Below are 19,416 nucleotides of genomic sequence, written 5' to 3'. Positions count from 1 at the left end.
AACATAACAATCTAAACAGGATAATATCTTGATCTATGTTTCCTAAATAGGTATTTTTTTCTAAACACTAAATGTCAAACCCTAACATGGAACAACTTTAAAATCTTGCAATCTTGATTCTTGAAACATACTCAGTTAAAGAAACTATGTGAATCTTGAAACACCCTATGTTACATCGGTTAAAGAAACTATGTGAATCTTGAAAACACCCTAGTAAACCATAACTAGTATAGTAATGTTGTGAATTCGACAACAAACTCGGTTAAAGAGGTAGAAGATAGGTATCGGTACCTGCTTCATTGCCTTTGTGCATAAACTCTGAGTAGCAGTTGTCACTGAATACTCTTATGAATCTATGTTGTGGTTTTTCTGTATTCCTGGAGTAGCATGAGTTCATACTTGGAGTTTCTTTAGACATTGTTGTGGGAAGGAGTTGCGTGCAAACTTGTTACTGAAGAAAATAAGTACTCTTTTGTTTTTAGACCGTTGAACTGAGAGTTGAGTATTTAAATCGGGCTTGTTTAGTCTTGGGCTTTTAAAATCACACTATTTTAAAATCCTGGCCAATGGGTTTATTTTCACTTGTCAAATTTAAAAGAATTTTGCTCTTCCACCTGCACTTTTCGCTCGCGCCCTGTAGCCTTGCCCAAAATACCCATGCGTTAGTTAACTAACGCAAGTGCGAATTTATGCGATAGTTAACTAACACAACGCAACTTAAATAGCGCAAGTGTCTAACACTGCATGGGTTAACTGGCGCATCCATTAGCACATGCATGAGTTAACTCACGCACAGTCTGTACATAAGACCAAAAGAGGCAGAAACCTCTATTTTCCCTATTTTTTCAATCCTTCTTTCATACATTCATTCAAGAATAGATTTTTCATCATTCATTCAATAATACATTCAATTAAGCAACTTATAATTATATTTCGAAATATAATGGAATAAAATAACGAATAATGTCATAAACACGCCAAAAAGCGCAAGTGTAATAGGATTACAATCAAATCCAACAAAATGTCAAACAAAAATATCTACACAAGTCATATTGGTCCATCCCGTAGACTCCTACTCCTCCGCGGAGCCGGCACCTGCTCCAGCATGCTCCACTCAGACTATATGCCATGCATCAAGCGGATAACCTCCTCTGGATTATGAAACACAACAGTGTTCCATTGCACCGTCCACTCTGGCCTTGATGTTGTTGATGATTTGGTATGGTTCGGAAGGATGTCTGGCCCACTACTGCTCAACAAGAACCTCCTCGTAAGGAGGGACAGGACGAGGAGGGGCAACAACTGTGTAGTCAGGAATGGCCGCAAGGGGGGTTCACAATAGGATGCGATACTCTAATGAACCATCTCATGTACCCCTTAGTATGAGCCCACGACTGGTTATCCCGAACCAGATGACCCCTCTGTTAATGGCTGAGGACATGTAGAGCAAACTCCGCGAAGGTCTGTGCCACGTCATCTGCCGCAATAAGGTCAATGTCTGTAGGAGCCCTAGGAATAGTCTGGACATACACGTACTGCCTAAGAACCCGGTCTGGTAAGTGACGGACCATCCCGTCGCTGCCGGCTGTGATCCATCCTGTCTCTGCTCAAACCTTTTTAATGATTAGGGACTTATCTTGTAATTTCATAACAGTTTAGAAAGGCATGAAATCAAGTAATTAAGCTTTAATACAATGTCTTTGCATTCATAAGAGTCAATTACGTACAAATATGTGTTATGTTGGGTAGCATTATAACCCTTAGAGATGGGGAAACAATAGAGACTCGACATAGATAGTTGAGAATAGTTTGTTATTATGGTATTCAAAGGCATATTAGATATATGCATAGGATAGTAATTGTATAAAACAATAACAGGAATGCATTAGGTATGAATTAATACAATAAAGACTTAATAGTAAAAGCTATGAAACGGAGCGGGGCAAACCTGGGTAACATAAGAACCTCACTTAAAAGGCAAATCCTGAATGTTTCTGTAAATGCTTATAGGTTGTGTCCCTCAGCAGGCTCCGGGCTCCGTCGGATGAGATTCTCCCCGCAAAGGAAATCTACACAACGATTATAGTTAGAGGAGTTCTGGTGACTAGCCTAAGATAGGAATTTTCACCAGATTATAGTGGGATGTTGACCAGATTTACTCCCCTCGGGACCCATTCCGTAAAATCAACCGAGATAATAATTGTTTGTTCAACGCTAACCTTCTAACATAATTAAGAATATGATATAAATATGTTTATGATTGAATCATGATAGTATATTGAAGGTGAGAAAAGCACAAGAAGGGGGGTTGAATTGTGTTAGTTTTTTCTTCATTTTCTCCTAAGCTGAAAACACTGATCAGAAGCAGATAGAGTTCCACTTTTGAAGTGATGTTCAGGATCTAATTGCAGCGGATAAAACACACACAGAGAGAGAGAGAGAGAGAGAGAGAGAGAGAGAGAGAGAGAGAGAGAGAGAGAGAAGAAAGACACAAAACAATTATACAGGTTCCTTCCACAAACCGGAAGTCATTACTGTCCCCCTTGCATTTCCAATGAGAGTTCACTAAAATGTAATATCTGATTACAACGGCTCACTGCTAAAACTAGCAAGAGACTTCAAACTACTCAAGCACAACTGCAAGAGATTTCCTATGCTCCTGAACATAATCAATAAACTTCTTATGCTCAAACACAACTACAAGAGACTTATATTCAAACAGAATTACAAAGAAAATTGTTTAAGATTGAACACTTGATATACAATCAGTGGTGTTCACAATACAAATCAGATACAGACTCTTAAGACTCTAGGATTTCTAAGATATGAACTTTGATAAGAAATTCTAAGTGAACTTTTGATGCAGAACAATTTCAACAAAGTTTTGGTGCTTTTAAATTGTTATAGAGTCTTACCATTCTCTAAGTCTTCACTCCTTTATATAGAGGTGTGAAAGAGACGTTGTGAATTGCCAGCACATCAAAATAGAGTCGTTTGAAGCTTTGATTAATCACCAATGATCTTTTGCCTGATATGGTTATTGTCCTATGAAGGATCAATTTCAAATCCATTCTAAGTATGAAGGAACATTGTTGCAAGCATAGTTGTTATCCTTGTCCTGTAGCAGAGACACAAACTGAGTAGTGGAGGTAGTGGTTGTACACTTCGTACAATTGTACTTTGTAAACGTTCTTCAAAAGGCAAGCATCCAATGCCTTCAGCTTCATTTGAATTAGTTGTTGCTTCACTCTCTTGGTCTTTTGTAATGCTAGGCATGATTAAATCCATTTAACAGCCTTTGAAGCTTTAAGTCTCTGATCTTCTGATGAACTTTAGCTTCTGGTGATTTTCAGCTTCTGATGAGGTGCTTTTGATGAACTTGCTTCTGATGACGTCATCACTTCAGGAGCACTTGACTTCATGAGCACTTTTCTTCAGACGCTTCAAGCCTCCTTTTTGTTGATTCCATGGCTCTTAATTTGTTCTTCCAAAACCTACAAATATACTTAACCTTGTATATGGTCATGCACACTTCAACAAATATTAGCATATCCAATTGACAATTTTTAATACATTGTTATCATCAAACTCTCAAAGGGTAATGTTAAACACATTTTGTTCCAACAATCTCCCCCTTTTTGATGATGACAAACACTGGTATTTAAAATGTTCAATTGTTGTTAATCTAATTAACAAATTGACTTTAAGGGTATGAGGTTTGTAAGCTCCCCCTGAGTTCAATAGTACTTTAAGGTGAGGTTTGTAAGCTCCCCCTGAGTTCTATCCATGTTAATTAGATTCATCATTTAAAATGTAATATCACTTAGAATAATCTCACATTAATATGTTGGAACTCACGATCAATCCATATCACTCAGAATAATCTCCCCCTGCTGATCTGTTAATTAAACACATTAATATGTATAGACAAATGGCGATCATAGATTCCCCGCGATTGCCCACAGCCTAGGATAGGTGGAACTCACTGAAACATTCTGTCTCATCTCAATCCTTTTATTTATTTTACAGAGCAGCAGGTTGCTCGTAGCAAGATGTAGCAGATGTGTAGCTGAATGGATCATCGTCAAAATGCTCATTCATACCAGTTTCAGATTATCTATTCATGTATCAAATATGTATCAGATATATGTACTTGACAGTTGATAATTTATCAGATGTACGAACTGGTATTGATGTATACATTCATTCGGCCAAAATTATGTTGTAATTTTAATGTATTCAGTACTAAGTTAACATGCATGCTAAATATTCTAGACAATTTAGTATGGGTGTTACAGACCTGTTCCCATGCCAAGCCACGACGATGCGGCATTTTGCAATTCGGGAGGCAAACTAGGGTTTGTTTTTTCATATATTCGGCTATTGACGCTTAAAATATTCGTAATTAATGAATCTCTCATGCAAAATTGCCAAAATTTCTCGGTGGAGGTCCTTATGATGTCTCAAACATGCCTGAATTATTGGTTAACAAAATTTGTCCCGTGGATGAATGCGCATTTGAAAAAAAATTCGATTTTGCGCATTTCGGTCGAAAAATCAAAATAAATCGAAACGTTGTCGATTTTCTACGAAACTTTGCAGATCCTCTAGGTGTATTTGTATTGAGGTGTCTACAAAAAACCAGCTCAAAATTCGATTTTTAGATCGATGTTATGGGTTGAAGAAAATTAGTGCTCCTTAAGTACTATTGTAAAATGAGTGATGTGAACAAAGATGTCCCATTTAAGCACTTAAATCGGGATGCTCTATTGTGGATGGTCTAGACAAGTAGTTCGATTCTGATAAAAAAAAATAAAAAATTAAATGTCAATGTTGTTTGAACCATTCCATTCTAGCATTAAACTGCTCTTCAACACAATGTTGACCACATTTTATTATGACATGTACAAGGTCTTGTTGCTAAAGACCTTGCAACATTAACAAAAAAATACGACCATACAATCTATGATCAAATATAAGATGTAAAATAGAAAGCACACTTTTAATTGACAAGAACTGTGTCCACGCTCTTAGAGAAAGGAAATTGGAGACACCGTGCTAATATGACATACATTGGGACATCAAACACTTAACGTGCAAAATTACATTAAGAGTGAAATAAGATTTTCTTATAAAAGCTGTTTGCTCAATATACTTATCCCCCCAAGTGGCAACCACGTAACAAGCCCAGGAATCATATTATGTTGATGTAATGAATAAAAACATTATTATATAAGAATTTAGTAACATCAACAATTATGGCAACTGTACAAGGCAAGTACCCGGGTTCATCATTAACTTCTTATCTAATGAGTTAATCCACCACTATATAGGGTACTATGATCAACAAATAAACAATAACGAATTACTTAAGCATTTTCCACCAGTTCACCAAATCTACAGGGTACCACAGCCACTGATCTTAAACTCGAGACTGCTACAACCATTCGTCTCTAACGAATATATCGGCTAGTTGCAAGCAGCTAACTTCATTTTCAAGTAGGTCAAAAGAGTAACTCTGCATCCTAAACTGTTGCAGCAGATGTTTTCTTTGCATGCTTCTCATCTTCAACATCCTGAAAGTTCCCAGCACGATAAATACAAATTATCTTAACCAAAAAAAAGCCGCTGACAGCTTAAGTTACTATAAATGCTGAGGAAGGCCATATATGCAGGCAGACAAAAGAAAAAACTTCTCAATCAACATTACACGCTGTCCTAATAATCCTATTAAATTTTCCGCCTCTTTTGAGAGTGGACTTGCTCCCTGGTTCTCTTTTTTCTTTTTCCTCTTTATGATATGTTACTGCAATTATTATTGGAGAAAACCCAAGAAGAGTGCTACGGGAACTCACTAACAGTCATTCTTTTATTAGGTCCCACCGCTTTATGTGGGACCCATTCTGGAAGTGTGGGACCTACATAGATTTCAGCCAATAAGTGAGTATTCCTAGCACTCCTCAAAAACCTAATTCTACCGTTAGAGATATATACAAAATATCCAAGAGCTGACAGCTTTAGTGGTATGGTTGCAGCTTAGCATTGTAACCTCAAGGAACATGGTTCAAATCCCACCTTAGATATGTATACAAAATAGAGCATATAAAACTTGGACAATCCCCACATTACAAATCAATTTTGTGGGTTTGAATCAAATTCAAAACCCTAACCTCACATAGTATTAGAGTATATGCTAGATCTATTATCCATCCATATTATCATCCACAAACCAAGTCCAAAAGTTCAAGCAATTACGAGCTGTACAGCTATAAAGCATATGCAACCTTAGCTTATTAGACCCAAAATATGAAGATCGATTATGATTCTACTAACTAACAAAATCAGTTTTCACAGGGAACATCATATTTGCCTGCTCTCTTAACAATATTAAGGCAACTAAAGATTGTTAGCACAACAGAAAACAAGAAACCCAAACCAAAGTATATCCAGATAAAAAGCACTTACAGAACTTTCAATCTTGTCAAAATCATCATCAAAGCTTCCCTCACCATCATCTGCTAAATATAAAAGATTACACAAAAAGGTAGAAAAACAATGCAAGATCATAGCATTTGCAGATCATGACTTGACAGACAAATCTTAATTATAATCATCAAAGACAGTGTCTGCCCAAAGATTTCAAAATCAAGCTTTTTTTTTTTTTGAAGATTTCAAAATCAAGTTAATTCTCTAGAATCATAAGAATGGTAAGTATTCACGCTTATGCAAATAAAATTCCCTACATAATGCGTGCATAATTTCAGTTACTGATCACATAAACAAATTCAAATAGCCATGGTAAACTACATATTTTTGTGTGTGTGTGTGTGTGTGTCTATATATATATTAACAAACTTTTGATTGAAAAACATACCTGGAGCTTCATCACTGTCTTCAAGATCTCCAAGAAGAAATGTATCCAAGTCTTGCTCAGTAGAGGATGAATTAGAAGATTTACTCACAATCTTCCCTGTTACTTCGGCCTTTCCACTTCCTCCACTAACATCAGATTGCTCTACCTTAGCGTCTTCACTCTTCTTTGCTGCTTCTCTCAGCTCCTCCATGTATTGCTTCTCAAACCTGCTTGTAAAGTCATAATTATTAAATGATAAAAACTGTTGCAACACTACCCTCGTATTATATATGTTGCTCAAATTACTTACATCCTAAATGCCAAGTACTTCATGAAAATGTTTCATCTAGGGTTATAGCCTTTAAATAATACAATCAACTTATCTTGCTCACACTTTTAACCTTAAAGATTAAATTTTTGTAATTTGATTCTTGCATATTAACATTGTTTAATTTTCTATTAAATTGTCTGAGGTGGCTATACAAATTTCCATGCTACAGTTGGTGTTAAAACCGAGGCAAACAGTGAAAAAATTGTATCCAGACATGGTAACAGGACTTAACCAACCCTCCAAAAACATGGAGTTTAATCAACAAAATCTCATAAAATAGAAAATTTCTTAACCAGCATTAAAAAACCTAACATATTATATGACCTGTTAAAATATATACTACTTACGGAGCCACGTGAGTGTTGACAAGTGTGAAATATATCTTCCAAAAGTGTCTTTCCTTCATAGCACGTGGGCATAGTTCATATCTCAACCTTGAAATTTCCTGTAAAGGAATAAAAATTATAATAGGTAAACAGTTTTAAAGATGCACCTTGAATTTTCAAATACAAGCATGTATTTTTTATATTTTAATTGATGCATTATACAACCTTTTTTAAGTGAGAGAGAAAGAGAATAGATAGACCATGCATGAAAATAAGAAGACACCAGCATCACCAATCATTAAATAAAAACAAAAAATAGGGCATAGAAGTAAGCACACAAAAGACAGACTAAATACATAAATTTCTTAATCATGAATCATTCATTTTATGTGAAGGGGAATGCATTATAAGGCCAAAAATGCAGGTAGGATCAGCATGCTAGGTGGTCCACCATAGATCAGGGCTCTTTTATTATATTTTCATTGTTTTAAAGTTTTTTAACTTCTATAATACATATATTATTTCTTCTTCTCTCCCTTCACCCCGAGACACAGACACTACCCCTCTCTCCAATCCCTTGCCACTCCATTCAACTGGAATTATAAGAGTCCACTTCTTTTGCTTTCTCTAATTAGAAAGTATTGACGCCCAAACCATTTCTACTTTTTCACTTGCTATTCATGTGCCTCTGCTCTAGTCGCATATGGCCACGAGGATGGAAACGTGAGAGGAACCAGAGACAGATGCTAAATTCTCATAAAATCCAACAGAGGGGAAAGAGGATGTGAGGGTAAATTATAACATTAAAAAAATGATACTATGGGATTTAGTAGATAAAAAGTGGAGATAAACAAAAAAAATATGGAGAAAGATCCCTCAGAATGCCAAGTATCAACAAAGGAGAGGGCATGGCATGAAAATCAAAATGGGTTCCTAAACTTCTACTTTTCTGTAAAGAAGGAAGCCTGCACTTTGATTGAAAACCATGAACACCCGCAGTCCTCCTTCAGATTACTAAAATTTTCGTCATCGGGAAATCTTCTCTACTAGAACAATCGCAGCTGTTATTCTCAAATTGGAGGAAATTCTGTTTTTAGAAGAAAAAAGAATTGTGATTTCAAACTCAACCTTTTCTGCTAGTAGTTTTTAGAAGAAAAAAGATATCTTGTGGTTTCGATTACTAAAATTTTCGTCATTGAGAAATCTTCTCTACTAGAACAATCACAGCTGTTATTCTCAAATTGGAGGAAATTTTGTTTTTAGAAGAAAAAAAGAAATGTCGTGGTTTCAAACTCCACTTTCTCTGCTAGCCAGTGGATTGTGGATATAAAGACAGTCACAATATGGCCATATAAAGTACAAACCCTATATATCAAATTCAATAACTCAACTCACAATCACAACCAAGTTTTATTTCGTTTTTTTGAAACTTGGTATCTGGTCCAAGGACTGACTATTCCAGGGGACACCCAGTTTTATTTCACAAATTCTTAAAAACAACAATATTAACAACAACCAAGCTTAGTCGGCTACATGTATCAAATTACGCCATAATGTTCAATCCTCCATCTGATCTACTCTCCCTCTAGTGATCTGACTATCCTCCATCTGATCTACTCTCTTTACTACAAAATCTCCAAGTCTTCCCTCTACATGCCCAAACTACCTAAGCCTATTTTCCACCAACTTTCTTTCTCTAATATTGTCATTTCTAATTCCATCACATCTAGTCTTACCACACATACAACGCAACATCCTCATATCCACTACACTTATTTTATTCTCGTGTTGGTTCTTAAATAAAACATTCACAAAAACAAACAAAAAATGCACCACACGAAGGAAGGTTTTCACACCTTATAGGCACTTTTACACATTACTAAAGTAAAAATGTGAAGTGAAATGCATTACAAAATAATCATATCACATATGATAACACAAATGCAATTCCTCTACAGTATGAAACCAATATAGAACACATTCACATGAAAAGAGAATTTCATAAAAATAAAAAAATTCATAAAATATGAATTTACCTTAACAGTAGTTAAAACAAGAGTAGCATGCTTCTCCTGAAACTCATTGAGATCCTTCCTAACATTAGAAGTAGCCACATCAGAACCTTCAGATTCAGATTCATCTGCATTCCAAATCACATAAAACAAATCATTTAACAAAAAAAAAAAAAAATTACAACATAAAAGTGATTTTAAATCACAAATTACCTGAATTAACAGGAAAATGTTTGAACGTGGTGGAAGTAAGTCCCTGAACAAACGATCGAAGATCATCAGTGATACCAAATCGTTCAAGGTTTTCCACCGGAGGAGCTACGGTAGAACTTGTTGCGGCGGCTGCAATGGCGGAGAATTGAGGAGGAATGGAGATGTTATCGGAAAAGGACTTGATCTGATCGGCTTGACGGAGAGCGGCGGATTTGATCTCATCTGCTTTCTTGGAAGCTTCGGCGGCGAGTTCTTTGGATTTCTTGGCGGTTTCGGAGACGAGATCGGCGATTCGAGAAGTGGCGGAGGAGGTGGTTAGAGATTGGGATTTTTTTGCGGCTTCTTCGGCGAATGTCTTCGCTCTTTTCCAGAAGTCTTCCATTTGGTGGTGGTGAAGTGTGAGAGATAGAGAAAGGTTGAAGATGAAAGGAGGAAAAAGGATTTGGAAGATTGGGACTTTTCTTTTAAGAGGATACGGCGACGTATTGTAACGGGGACGTGTGAGCTAATATGTATGTAGGGATCATTTCACTCTGTTTTTTGAAGAGGAAATATGATTTGTTTTCCTTTATTTTTTGTTGAATTGGTGCGAAGTTTTTAATAATCTCTTTTGTTGGGAAATTTATTATATTTTTTCTTTTCTAAACGAAGAAAAATTTATATGTTATATAATGTCCGTTAGACGGTCAGGATAGGGATTTAATCATATCCTGTTTAAATTTCATGTTTGATGCACCAAATGGATAGGATAAAATCTCATTTTCCTATATTATCCTCACTTTCCTATGTAATTTCTATCCTGAATATAAACTGAGTTATAAATTATCCTGATGAGATTAGAATATCATTTCTTATTCATTATCTTTTTTTTTTTTTTAGGGAAACATGCTTATAACATTTCATTAATAAGAGTTTCAATACAATTGGGTATTTCAAAATAAACGGCATGACTAGCTAAAGATGTGACCTCTATTACAAGAGCATGAGGGACCCCATTGGCTTGTCGCCTAATAAACTCCACCCTAGAGTTAGAGAAAAAGGTACTAAACAAAGAACGACAAGATGAAATAATGCAGCCAAATTCGGATAAGTCGTTCTTGGTTGAAAGGAAAGCATCAGCTGTCAACTTAGAGTCTAAGTCTGTTTTAAAATCCACATTATCAAACTGCATATCACTCAACCATTGCATAGCAGAGTGCAACCCTAAAGCTTCACCCATATCCAGCAGAACGGTATAAGGGTATCTCACAGTATTAGCCAGAACAAAAGTACCTTCTGCATCGCTAACACAAATATTAATACCTGTACGGTTAATGTTAGATGAAAAAACTGCATCTATATTACATTTGTATCTCCCGACCACATGAGGTTGCCACGTGATTTGCTGTTGTTGAGAGGTGGAGGCCGTTGTGGGTTGATGATGCGATCTAGATGCAAGAACATCTAAAGCATTTGCTAGTTGCCAGTCTGCAACCATGTTTCTAGCACGTTCGACAATTGTGGCACTCGTTTCTATTGCATCATCCCACACTCGGAGATTGCGGTGCTTCCATATACTCCATAATACAGATGACAGACTTTGTGTTAATGCAATAGACAAAGTCTTTAAGAGGTAAAATATAGCTTCTGAAGCTGAGGCAGTAGTAGAAAGGGCGTGTTGTACCGAACCCCAAAGTCCTGTTATGTGCCAAACTTGTAAAGCAAAAGGACAAGCAAAGAAAACATGCATAAGATCTTCATGATTGGATGCGCAGCTAGCGCAATTAGTTGGGCAAGTAACACCTTTGTCCAATAAACGGACACGAGTCGGTGAACAACCACGACAAATGTGCCAAATTAAATTCTTGACTTTCGGTGGAACTTTTAGATTCCAAATACCCGACCAATACCCCGGTCGCCAGTTATAAGAGGAATCAATAAGTTCTGATACACATAACCTGTAGCACTACGGACAGAGTAACGTCCGTGCCTTTCCGCTTTCCAAATATTCTACCATTTTTGAAATATTGTCATTTTTAAAATAATGATAGCATGTATTTTCTATTATAATTAATAACATGTCACTTTTACAATATTTAATTAATTATGAGAGCAATTTTTTCATTTAATTATAATGATATCTTGTTTGTTATCATGTGCGCATCAAACACATGATAGGATTAAGGTTTATCATGTCCTTATCATATCTATCTGCAATGGCGGAGAATTGAGGAGGAATGGAGATGTTATCGGAAAAGGACTTGATCTGATCGGCTTGACGGAGAGCGGCGGATTTGATCTCATTTGCTTTCTTCAGCGGCGAGTTCTTTGGATTTCTTGGCGGTTTCGGAGACGAGATCGGCGATTCGAGAAGTGGCGAAGGAGGTTGTTAGAGATTGGGATTTTTTTTGCGGCTTCTTCGGCGAATGTCTTCACTCTTTTCCAGAAGTCTTCCATTTGGTGGTGAAGTGAGAGAAAAAGAAGTGTATGAGAGATAGAGAAAGGTTGAAGATGAAAGGAGGAAAAATGATTTGGAAGATTGGGACTTTTCTTTTAAGAGGATACGGCGACGTATTGTAACGGGGACGTGGGAGCTAATATGTATGTAGGGGGATCATTTCAATTTCTTTCTTTTTGAAGAGGATATTTATGATTTGTTTTCCAATTTTTTGTTGAATTAGCATAGGAAGTGTCCCCATCTTTAATGATGATTGTTCTCGGTTGAAAAATTTATATTCCTCCGATTCTATTTAAAAAAGACAATTTACTTTTTAAATACATTAAATAATGTATGTATTTGGTTTAGATTCTTGACTAGATACATACATTATTCAATGTATCTAAAAAGTTAATTTTCTCTTGTAAATAGGACCGGAGGGAATATAATATATAAGGTCGATTATTGCTTTGATCAATACTTATAGTTAGGAATCAAACGGTGATTATATATTTAAAGAGCACAAGTTCATTACTATTAGATCAATACATTGTTGGTTATGATTTGTTTTCCTTCAAAAAGTTAAATATTCTTTTAGTTTTTATAAATATTTCAATTTTTTATTATTTTTTGTGTCAAATAACGGAGTGTTTAGAAATTTATCATTAATCGGAAAACTAAGAGTTTAAAATTCGACCATTACATATCACAATGTTTCTATCAAGTGAGTTATGCTCATAGGACTTCCGACTTTTCTTTCTAATCTTCCTAAAAATATTCTTCGATATTTAGTCCCCAAACGTTATTCACCACTTTTAATCCTGCTTTACATTAATGTTCCTGAAAATGGCAGCACAAACTGCATGGCCAAGGGAACCTAAGGATGCACCATCTATATTAAGAAAGAGGTTACCACACAACTGCATTGATAAATCTTGCTTAATTTGTAGAGAACATGTTGTTGAAAACGTGAAATTAGTTGAGGTTCGGCTGAGTTTTCTCTATTATGATTCAATTTAATTCAAGTGATTGAGCTAAAGGAGCAACTATGTCCCCCCCAAATCTTATGTAACCCTACTCCATCCAACCAATTCTCATCGTTATCTTTTCTTCAATCTTGTTGATTTCTCTCCTCAATAAACTTGAAAGACTATACTCCAATTATTCACATTTATTCGCCTAGAAATCAACTCATTTCGTTGAACAAATTTGATCACCTTTTTTTTTCTTCTTATCAAGGTCCCCCCCTATTTCAAAAAAAAAAAAAAAAGAATTATATGACTCAAATAGAAAACATTACAACATGTCTCGAAAACCATAGATAATTGTTTCAATAGTCCTCTATTTTGGATTAAAAATAAATAAAAATAATCAAAAAAAGATGCTAAAAATAACGTAAAATGACCTGACGTCAATTTTTAAGGAGATATTTGTTGTCAATTTGTTTATTTATTTCTTCCAACCTTCTTAATTCTTCTTTTTGTTCCAATTTATTTAGTATAGGATAGGATGCGACAAATGGTGTGTGGTGGTTTTGGAGTGTCATTATAGTTAGGAATACACTCTCTATCATATGATATGTAACACATAACATAGCGTTTGAGTTTGTATGATTAGAATATACTTGATGAGTATTGGTCTTCTATCACAAGTTTCAAACGTCTTTTTTACTAGTTTATAACATATTTGAAATATTACTCTTGTGATCTTCATTAAAATGACTTAAATATTAATTAACAATATAATTTTTGAATCATTTTATATTTTTCAATTAGTTTAATCGCCTAACTTTGTCTACTATAAGTTTATCCGCATTAGAAAAGGTTATTCAAAATGAGCTGTTTTTAGGAAATTAACTATTAAACACAATTTTATCTTGGAAAATTCTACGATGAAGTCACGAAAATGACTTTTTTTGGTGAAGTTAAACTGTAGTATAAAAAATGTTGTGAGTGACACCCCACTGTTTGTACAATGACATCAAAAGTTCAGTCCCCATAGTATCAACAATTCATCATACTAACAAGAATACATTTAATCTAACTTTATCCTACCTTGTTTTAAGTGTAACATCCCACAAAGTGTAACACTTAAGATTATCACATAATATCATCAACTATGTTTGTATGTTAAAGATGCCAACGATAAAATAACATCTGTAAATCCAAGATGTTGTAAGCATTACTAGATGAATTACTATTAATCATGAATAAATAATCAATTTAAAAATGAATCAAACATTAAGATTAAAGTTAATTTTTTTTTAAAAAGTCAGTTTTCTAACTGCGTAGATGATCCCATATATCTTTCATGTGAAACAATTTACAAAGTATATGTAAAAAATGACATACACCCTGAGTGGGCCCTTATTAGTTGAATAATATTATTTCCCCCTTTGAAGTGAAACAAGGCTTTCCTTGTATACAACAGCTCTGAATGAATCATCATACTTCCCATAATCTTTGACTTTTATATCCCTTCTTTTTTGTGAGTCATGTTCATGCAATACCAACTCATCATCATTACATTTCCAAAGAAAACGATTACTCCCAATGAACCCCATAAGCCTATCAATCTCTAATTCAATGGACCCAACACTGTATTGTTTGATCCAAGAACCTTCATCCCAATAATCTCTCATCACCCAAACATCAAAGTGTTTCACATTTCCTCTTATAGGGTTAACAATGAAACCAATTGTAGAAGATTCTTCAAAAGGTGCTAGTGTTACAAAAGTTTCTTGTGAAGACTCACATATTCTTGGTACTTTAATTTTTCTAAAAACTTCATTGACTATATCAAATGACAAAACAAAATCTTGGTTCATACCTTGAGATTCATCATGATTATTAACAAAGCTCCACCAGTGACAACAATTGTTTACATAAGTATAAACCCGAGAAGACGAAGACGACGATGAACCACAAATTTCAATGGGAAGAGGAAGGGTTTCAGCATCAAGCTTTTTCCAAGAGTTTGAATTAAGACTATATAACTCACCTGTCCAATACCCTTTTTGTCTTTCATCTGTTTCCTTTAACCAAAGATCTTTAAGCACAATAACTTTATAGTCATTAGTTTTAGGATCAAAACCAAAACTAGCATAATCAGTGAGAGAATAAATGCCATTTGAATCTGTTAAATGGGATTCAGGTAAAGCCTTGAACTGTTGTAAAGAAGCATTCATCAAGACATTTGGATTTCCTTGAAGTAAGTATATACCATTGCATGGTCCCATAATTTCAGACCAATATTTATGTTCAGAATTGTATTGCTCAGGAGGGTTTAAAAGAGAAGAACAAACATTTTTTTTAGGATCATTGAAAGTTGAAGAATGAAGAGAAATTGTAGTTTTGAGGCTTGAAATAAAGGGTCTACGAATAACCAAAAGATGCTCCTCTTGGTTTTGAAGTTGGTTGTGAAAAGAATAGTAATTGTTTGTAAAATGAGAATCAGTTATGAGATTGTACCAAGTTTTGCAAACAAGCTTGTTTTTCAACAACTCTCTTGAAGGTAACCTTGAGAGAATGTTTGATACCAATTCATGTGGTAAATTCTCCATGCTTGTTGATACATTATTTCTTTTAGGTTTTTGAACTGGTTTGAAAAACAATGCTAATTTGGAAAACTGAATTTTCTTGAATGCTAAAAATAGAAGAAAGTAAAAAAAGCAAAAAGATAGCATGATTAGTTGTGTTTGGAATGGGTTTGTTTTGTTGTGATAAAGATTGTGTGCATGTTTTGAAGATAATATTAGAAATACTTATAGATAAGTTTTTCACTATTTGATCCTTACCAAATAACGTGTACGTTGCCTATGACTTGGTCTTGGTCATTGTATTTAAAATTCTTTTCACATACCTTTACAATAGAATATTCAGATTATTAGTTTGATTTTAAGCATCCATTTTTGGAAATTTATCAATGATCGAGAAGTGATGACCACGTAATTTCCAACCGGTTTACCAATACAAATAGTTTTTTTTGTTTTAAGAAGTTAAATTAGGTCATCTAAATTGACACCAGAGATAATCGAATCTGAGATCTTGAGGAGGAGCACACTGCCAGATCCTAAATCAATACCATCAGACCAACTCAAGTGGATTTTTACCAATACAAATAGTGATTGATCATGAAAGGATCAAACAACAATCATAAAAAAAAAATCCATGAGTTGTGAGTTTTTTTACGGCTCCAAAGAGCCTTTAAGTCAGACAATTAGAGAACTAATTAGCATAAAAGAAAAACAATAAAAAACAACCCTTTTAAAAAAAACAGTAAAAAGATTATCAAGTAAAAAAACAGTAAAAAAACAGTAAAATCATGAGTTAAATGAGATTAAAATAGTAGGTTTCTATTGTTTTGAGGTGTGCTGAGTAATTTGATTTGCATTTTAAGATTATCAAGTTGGACGAATCTGGTCTACGGATTGAACCCGGAATTGGACCTACTTGTCTTGGAATTAACATTAAAAAATTTCATGAAAGTTACTTTATATAATTGACATATTTCCGACAATAATAAAACTTCAATTATTCCATAAAATTGCAACGTTAATCAATTTACCATCTCCATCAAATTCTTATGTTAGTTAACACGACGTTTTGCAAATATCCTCTTAAGTTTTGCACTTATGTGCAAAATGCGCATTGAACTTGAAAATATATATATATATTTATTTATACTTGACTCAAAAGATATTAAAGACAAACAATTAACAGTTAATTTTAATATTTCAGTTATTTAAGATTCATTTTTTAAATTATCATGATAGAAACTGGTACCAAACATAGAAATATAACAGAAATAACTTACTTTTACATTGATGATACAATAGGAATATTGATGAGTGAAGTATAAGAAAAAAAAATATTTTCAAGTCAATGCGCATTTTGCACATAAGTGCAAAACTTCAAGAGAGTATTTGCAAAATGTCATGTTGACTAACAGAAGAATTTGACAGAGGAGGTAAATTGATTAACATTGTGCAATTTTAGAAGAGTAATTGAAGTTTTGTTAATGTCATAGGGTAATTGACGAAACTTACAATTTTGAGGAGGTAATTGCCTATTTACTCATTTATATTTATTGGGAAAAAAACAATGAAATCCGTACAAAAAGACGATAATCGAACCATTTTAAGTCAAAATTTCTTAGTTAGACATCAACAAAAGATTAATATAAATCACTCATTTAAACGTGTGAGCTATAGCCAATAGACTACTTGACAAAAAAAAAATTACTCATTTAAATTAACATCAATAAAAATTATTTATTACGGTCTTTTAGTAACATCCTTATAAACAAATTAATGATTTTGATTTGTGATAACTCAAAATGATATTTTACTTAACTTTTGTTGATAGTTATGTACTTGTCAAAAAAATGTACTTGTCACCAATTTTTAAAGGTTGGACTACAAAATTAATTAGAGTATACGCGTCAAACCAATTTCTCAGTAGGATTGTCGTCCCTGTTTTGGCGGTGGAATTGTGTCAAAATATCATAACTCAAACTAAATTTGTCATCGTTGACCAGATAGATATTTATACGATCTTGATGTTGAAGTTTTTTGCTTAACCTTGTAAAAAAAATCAAATACTTCAAATGGTCATTTAAGATAGATATTTGTGGGGGTTGAATATTATCATGAAGTCGGTGGTTGTGAGAAATATTTTTGAAGTGTATAAAGTTGGGGCGTCCTCATCTATGTCAGATACACATCTTCAATTTGCTAACGACACTTTACTCTTTGGTGTGAAGAGTTGGGCGCATGTTCGGGTTATGTGAGCGGTTTTGATGTTGTTCGAGGCTATGTCTGGTTTGAAAGTTAATTTCAATAAAAGTATGTTGGTGGGTGTCAATGTTTCTTATTCTTGGATGAATGAGGCAGCCTTTGTCCTCCGCAGTCGAGTGGGGAAAGTGCCTTTTGTGTATTTGGGCCTCTCTGTCGAAGGTGAATCGCGTCGATTCATTTTTTGGGAAACTCTTCTGCGTAGCATTAAAGCGAGACTGTCTTAGTTCAATAGTTGGCTTTTATCATTTGGTGGTCGGTTAGTCCTTCTAAAGTCTGTCTTGACCTCTCTACCTGTCTATGCTCTTTCCTTCTTCAAGGCTCCGTCAGGTATAATTTCTTCCCTTGATTCTATTTTTACTGAAAAAAAAATTGGGGGAGGAGGGGGGGGGGGGGGGGGGGGGGGGGCTATTATGTATCTTGATGAGCAAGCAAGCAAAAAGACATAAAGTACAATGACTTGGTGACCAAGTATTCAAATATAATTTATAAATGGTATCTTGGAGACAAAGCTTTGCAAGGACAATGACAAATGATGCATCTTGGAGAACAAGATACGAACAGTAGTAAAAAGAAAATATATTTTCACTGTTCATGTACTTTTCACTGTTCACACACGCTCCTGGTCCATTTCAAGCTCAAGCTCAAGCTCAAGCTCTTAGTGTTAAAAGTTGAGGCCGAGGCTGGCAAGCTCAAACTCAGCATACAAAAGATGGGACAATGGCAGTTTTGCAATTCCTATCAACAACAAGGGCGTCTACACAAGAATGAACAGCTGCAGATATTGAAGGATGAAGGCTGGCTATAAATAGAAGCTTTCTCTCAACAAAGAAAGCATGAATTTCCAATACAATCACAAGCCTACATACAAGCAATAAATTCATCAATCAATCTCAATATAAGAAATACTCTTACAGAACCAAATTATATTTTCGGATCATCTTTCTAAGAGTATTACAAACTACAATCTCTCATTCTCTTAAGTTTGAAAGTTGTAATTAGATCCAAACATCAAATCTCATTTTGATTGTATATCCTCAAGCCTGTAAAATCTTAAGTGATATTGTAAGCTTGCTGAAGCTAATAATATCAGTGGTGTAAGCCTGGTGAGGCTAAGAGAATACATAGTTGTTTTAGCCTCAAGCTCAGCGAGAGCTCGAGAGTCAGTGTAAGCCTGGTGAGGCTTAGAGAATACATATTGTTTTGCACATTGCAAAGAGGAGGAAGAAACTCCTAAGAACTAGTGGATAATCTCACAAAAGCTGTGGGGACTAGACTAATCCATATTGGGGGAACCATGATAACTTCTCTGTGTGATCTCTCTTAAACTCTACTCTTTACTTTATGCTTTGCTATTTATTGTTTTACTAATCATCTTACTCCAAGCAAAGTATTGAGAGCTCAAACTCTCTAAGAGTACAGAGAAAATTTTAAAGGGTCACTCTTCAACCCCCCCTTCTAGTGACATTTA

At 34.7% G+C, this 19,416-nt stretch overlaps 2 protein-coding genes across 2 annotated transcripts; both read right to left on the bottom strand.

Moving 5' to 3' along the window:
• Window positions 1-5,107: 5,107 nt before the first annotated feature.
• On the bottom strand, window positions 5,108-10,287 carry LOC11432095 (uncharacterized). Its single transcript, XM_003614274.4, has 6 exons — window positions 9,736-10,287; window positions 9,547-9,650; window positions 7,532-7,629; window positions 6,875-7,080; window positions 6,466-6,515; window positions 5,108-5,576 (listed from the first exon to the last, which is right to left on the bottom strand). The coding sequence occupies exons 1-6, from the start codon at window positions 10,115-10,117 to the stop codon at window positions 5,526-5,528; spliced, it is 891 nt and encodes a 296-aa protein (XP_003614322.1). The 5' UTR covers window positions 10,118-10,287; the 3' UTR covers window positions 5,108-5,525.
• Window positions 10,288-14,350: 4,063 nt separating this feature from the next.
• On the bottom strand, window positions 14,351-15,880 carry LOC11432094 (F-box/kelch-repeat protein At3g23880). The gene has a single exon (XM_003614273.3). It carries the CDS (start codon window positions 15,834-15,836, stop codon window positions 14,535-14,537), a length of 1,302 nt encoding a protein of 433 aa, XP_003614321.2. The 5' UTR covers window positions 15,837-15,880; the 3' UTR covers window positions 14,351-14,534.
• Between the last annotated feature and the right edge of the window lie 3,536 nt (window positions 15,881-19,416).

The sequence above is a fragment of the Medicago truncatula genome, chromosome 5, assembly GCF_003473485.1.
Source record: "Medicago truncatula cultivar Jemalong A17 chromosome 5, MtrunA17r5.0-ANR, whole genome shotgun sequence".
Taxonomy (NCBI): Eukaryota; Viridiplantae; Streptophyta; class Magnoliopsida; order Fabales; family Fabaceae; genus Medicago; species Medicago truncatula.
This window is presented reverse-complemented; position numbering and strand designations above follow the sequence as displayed.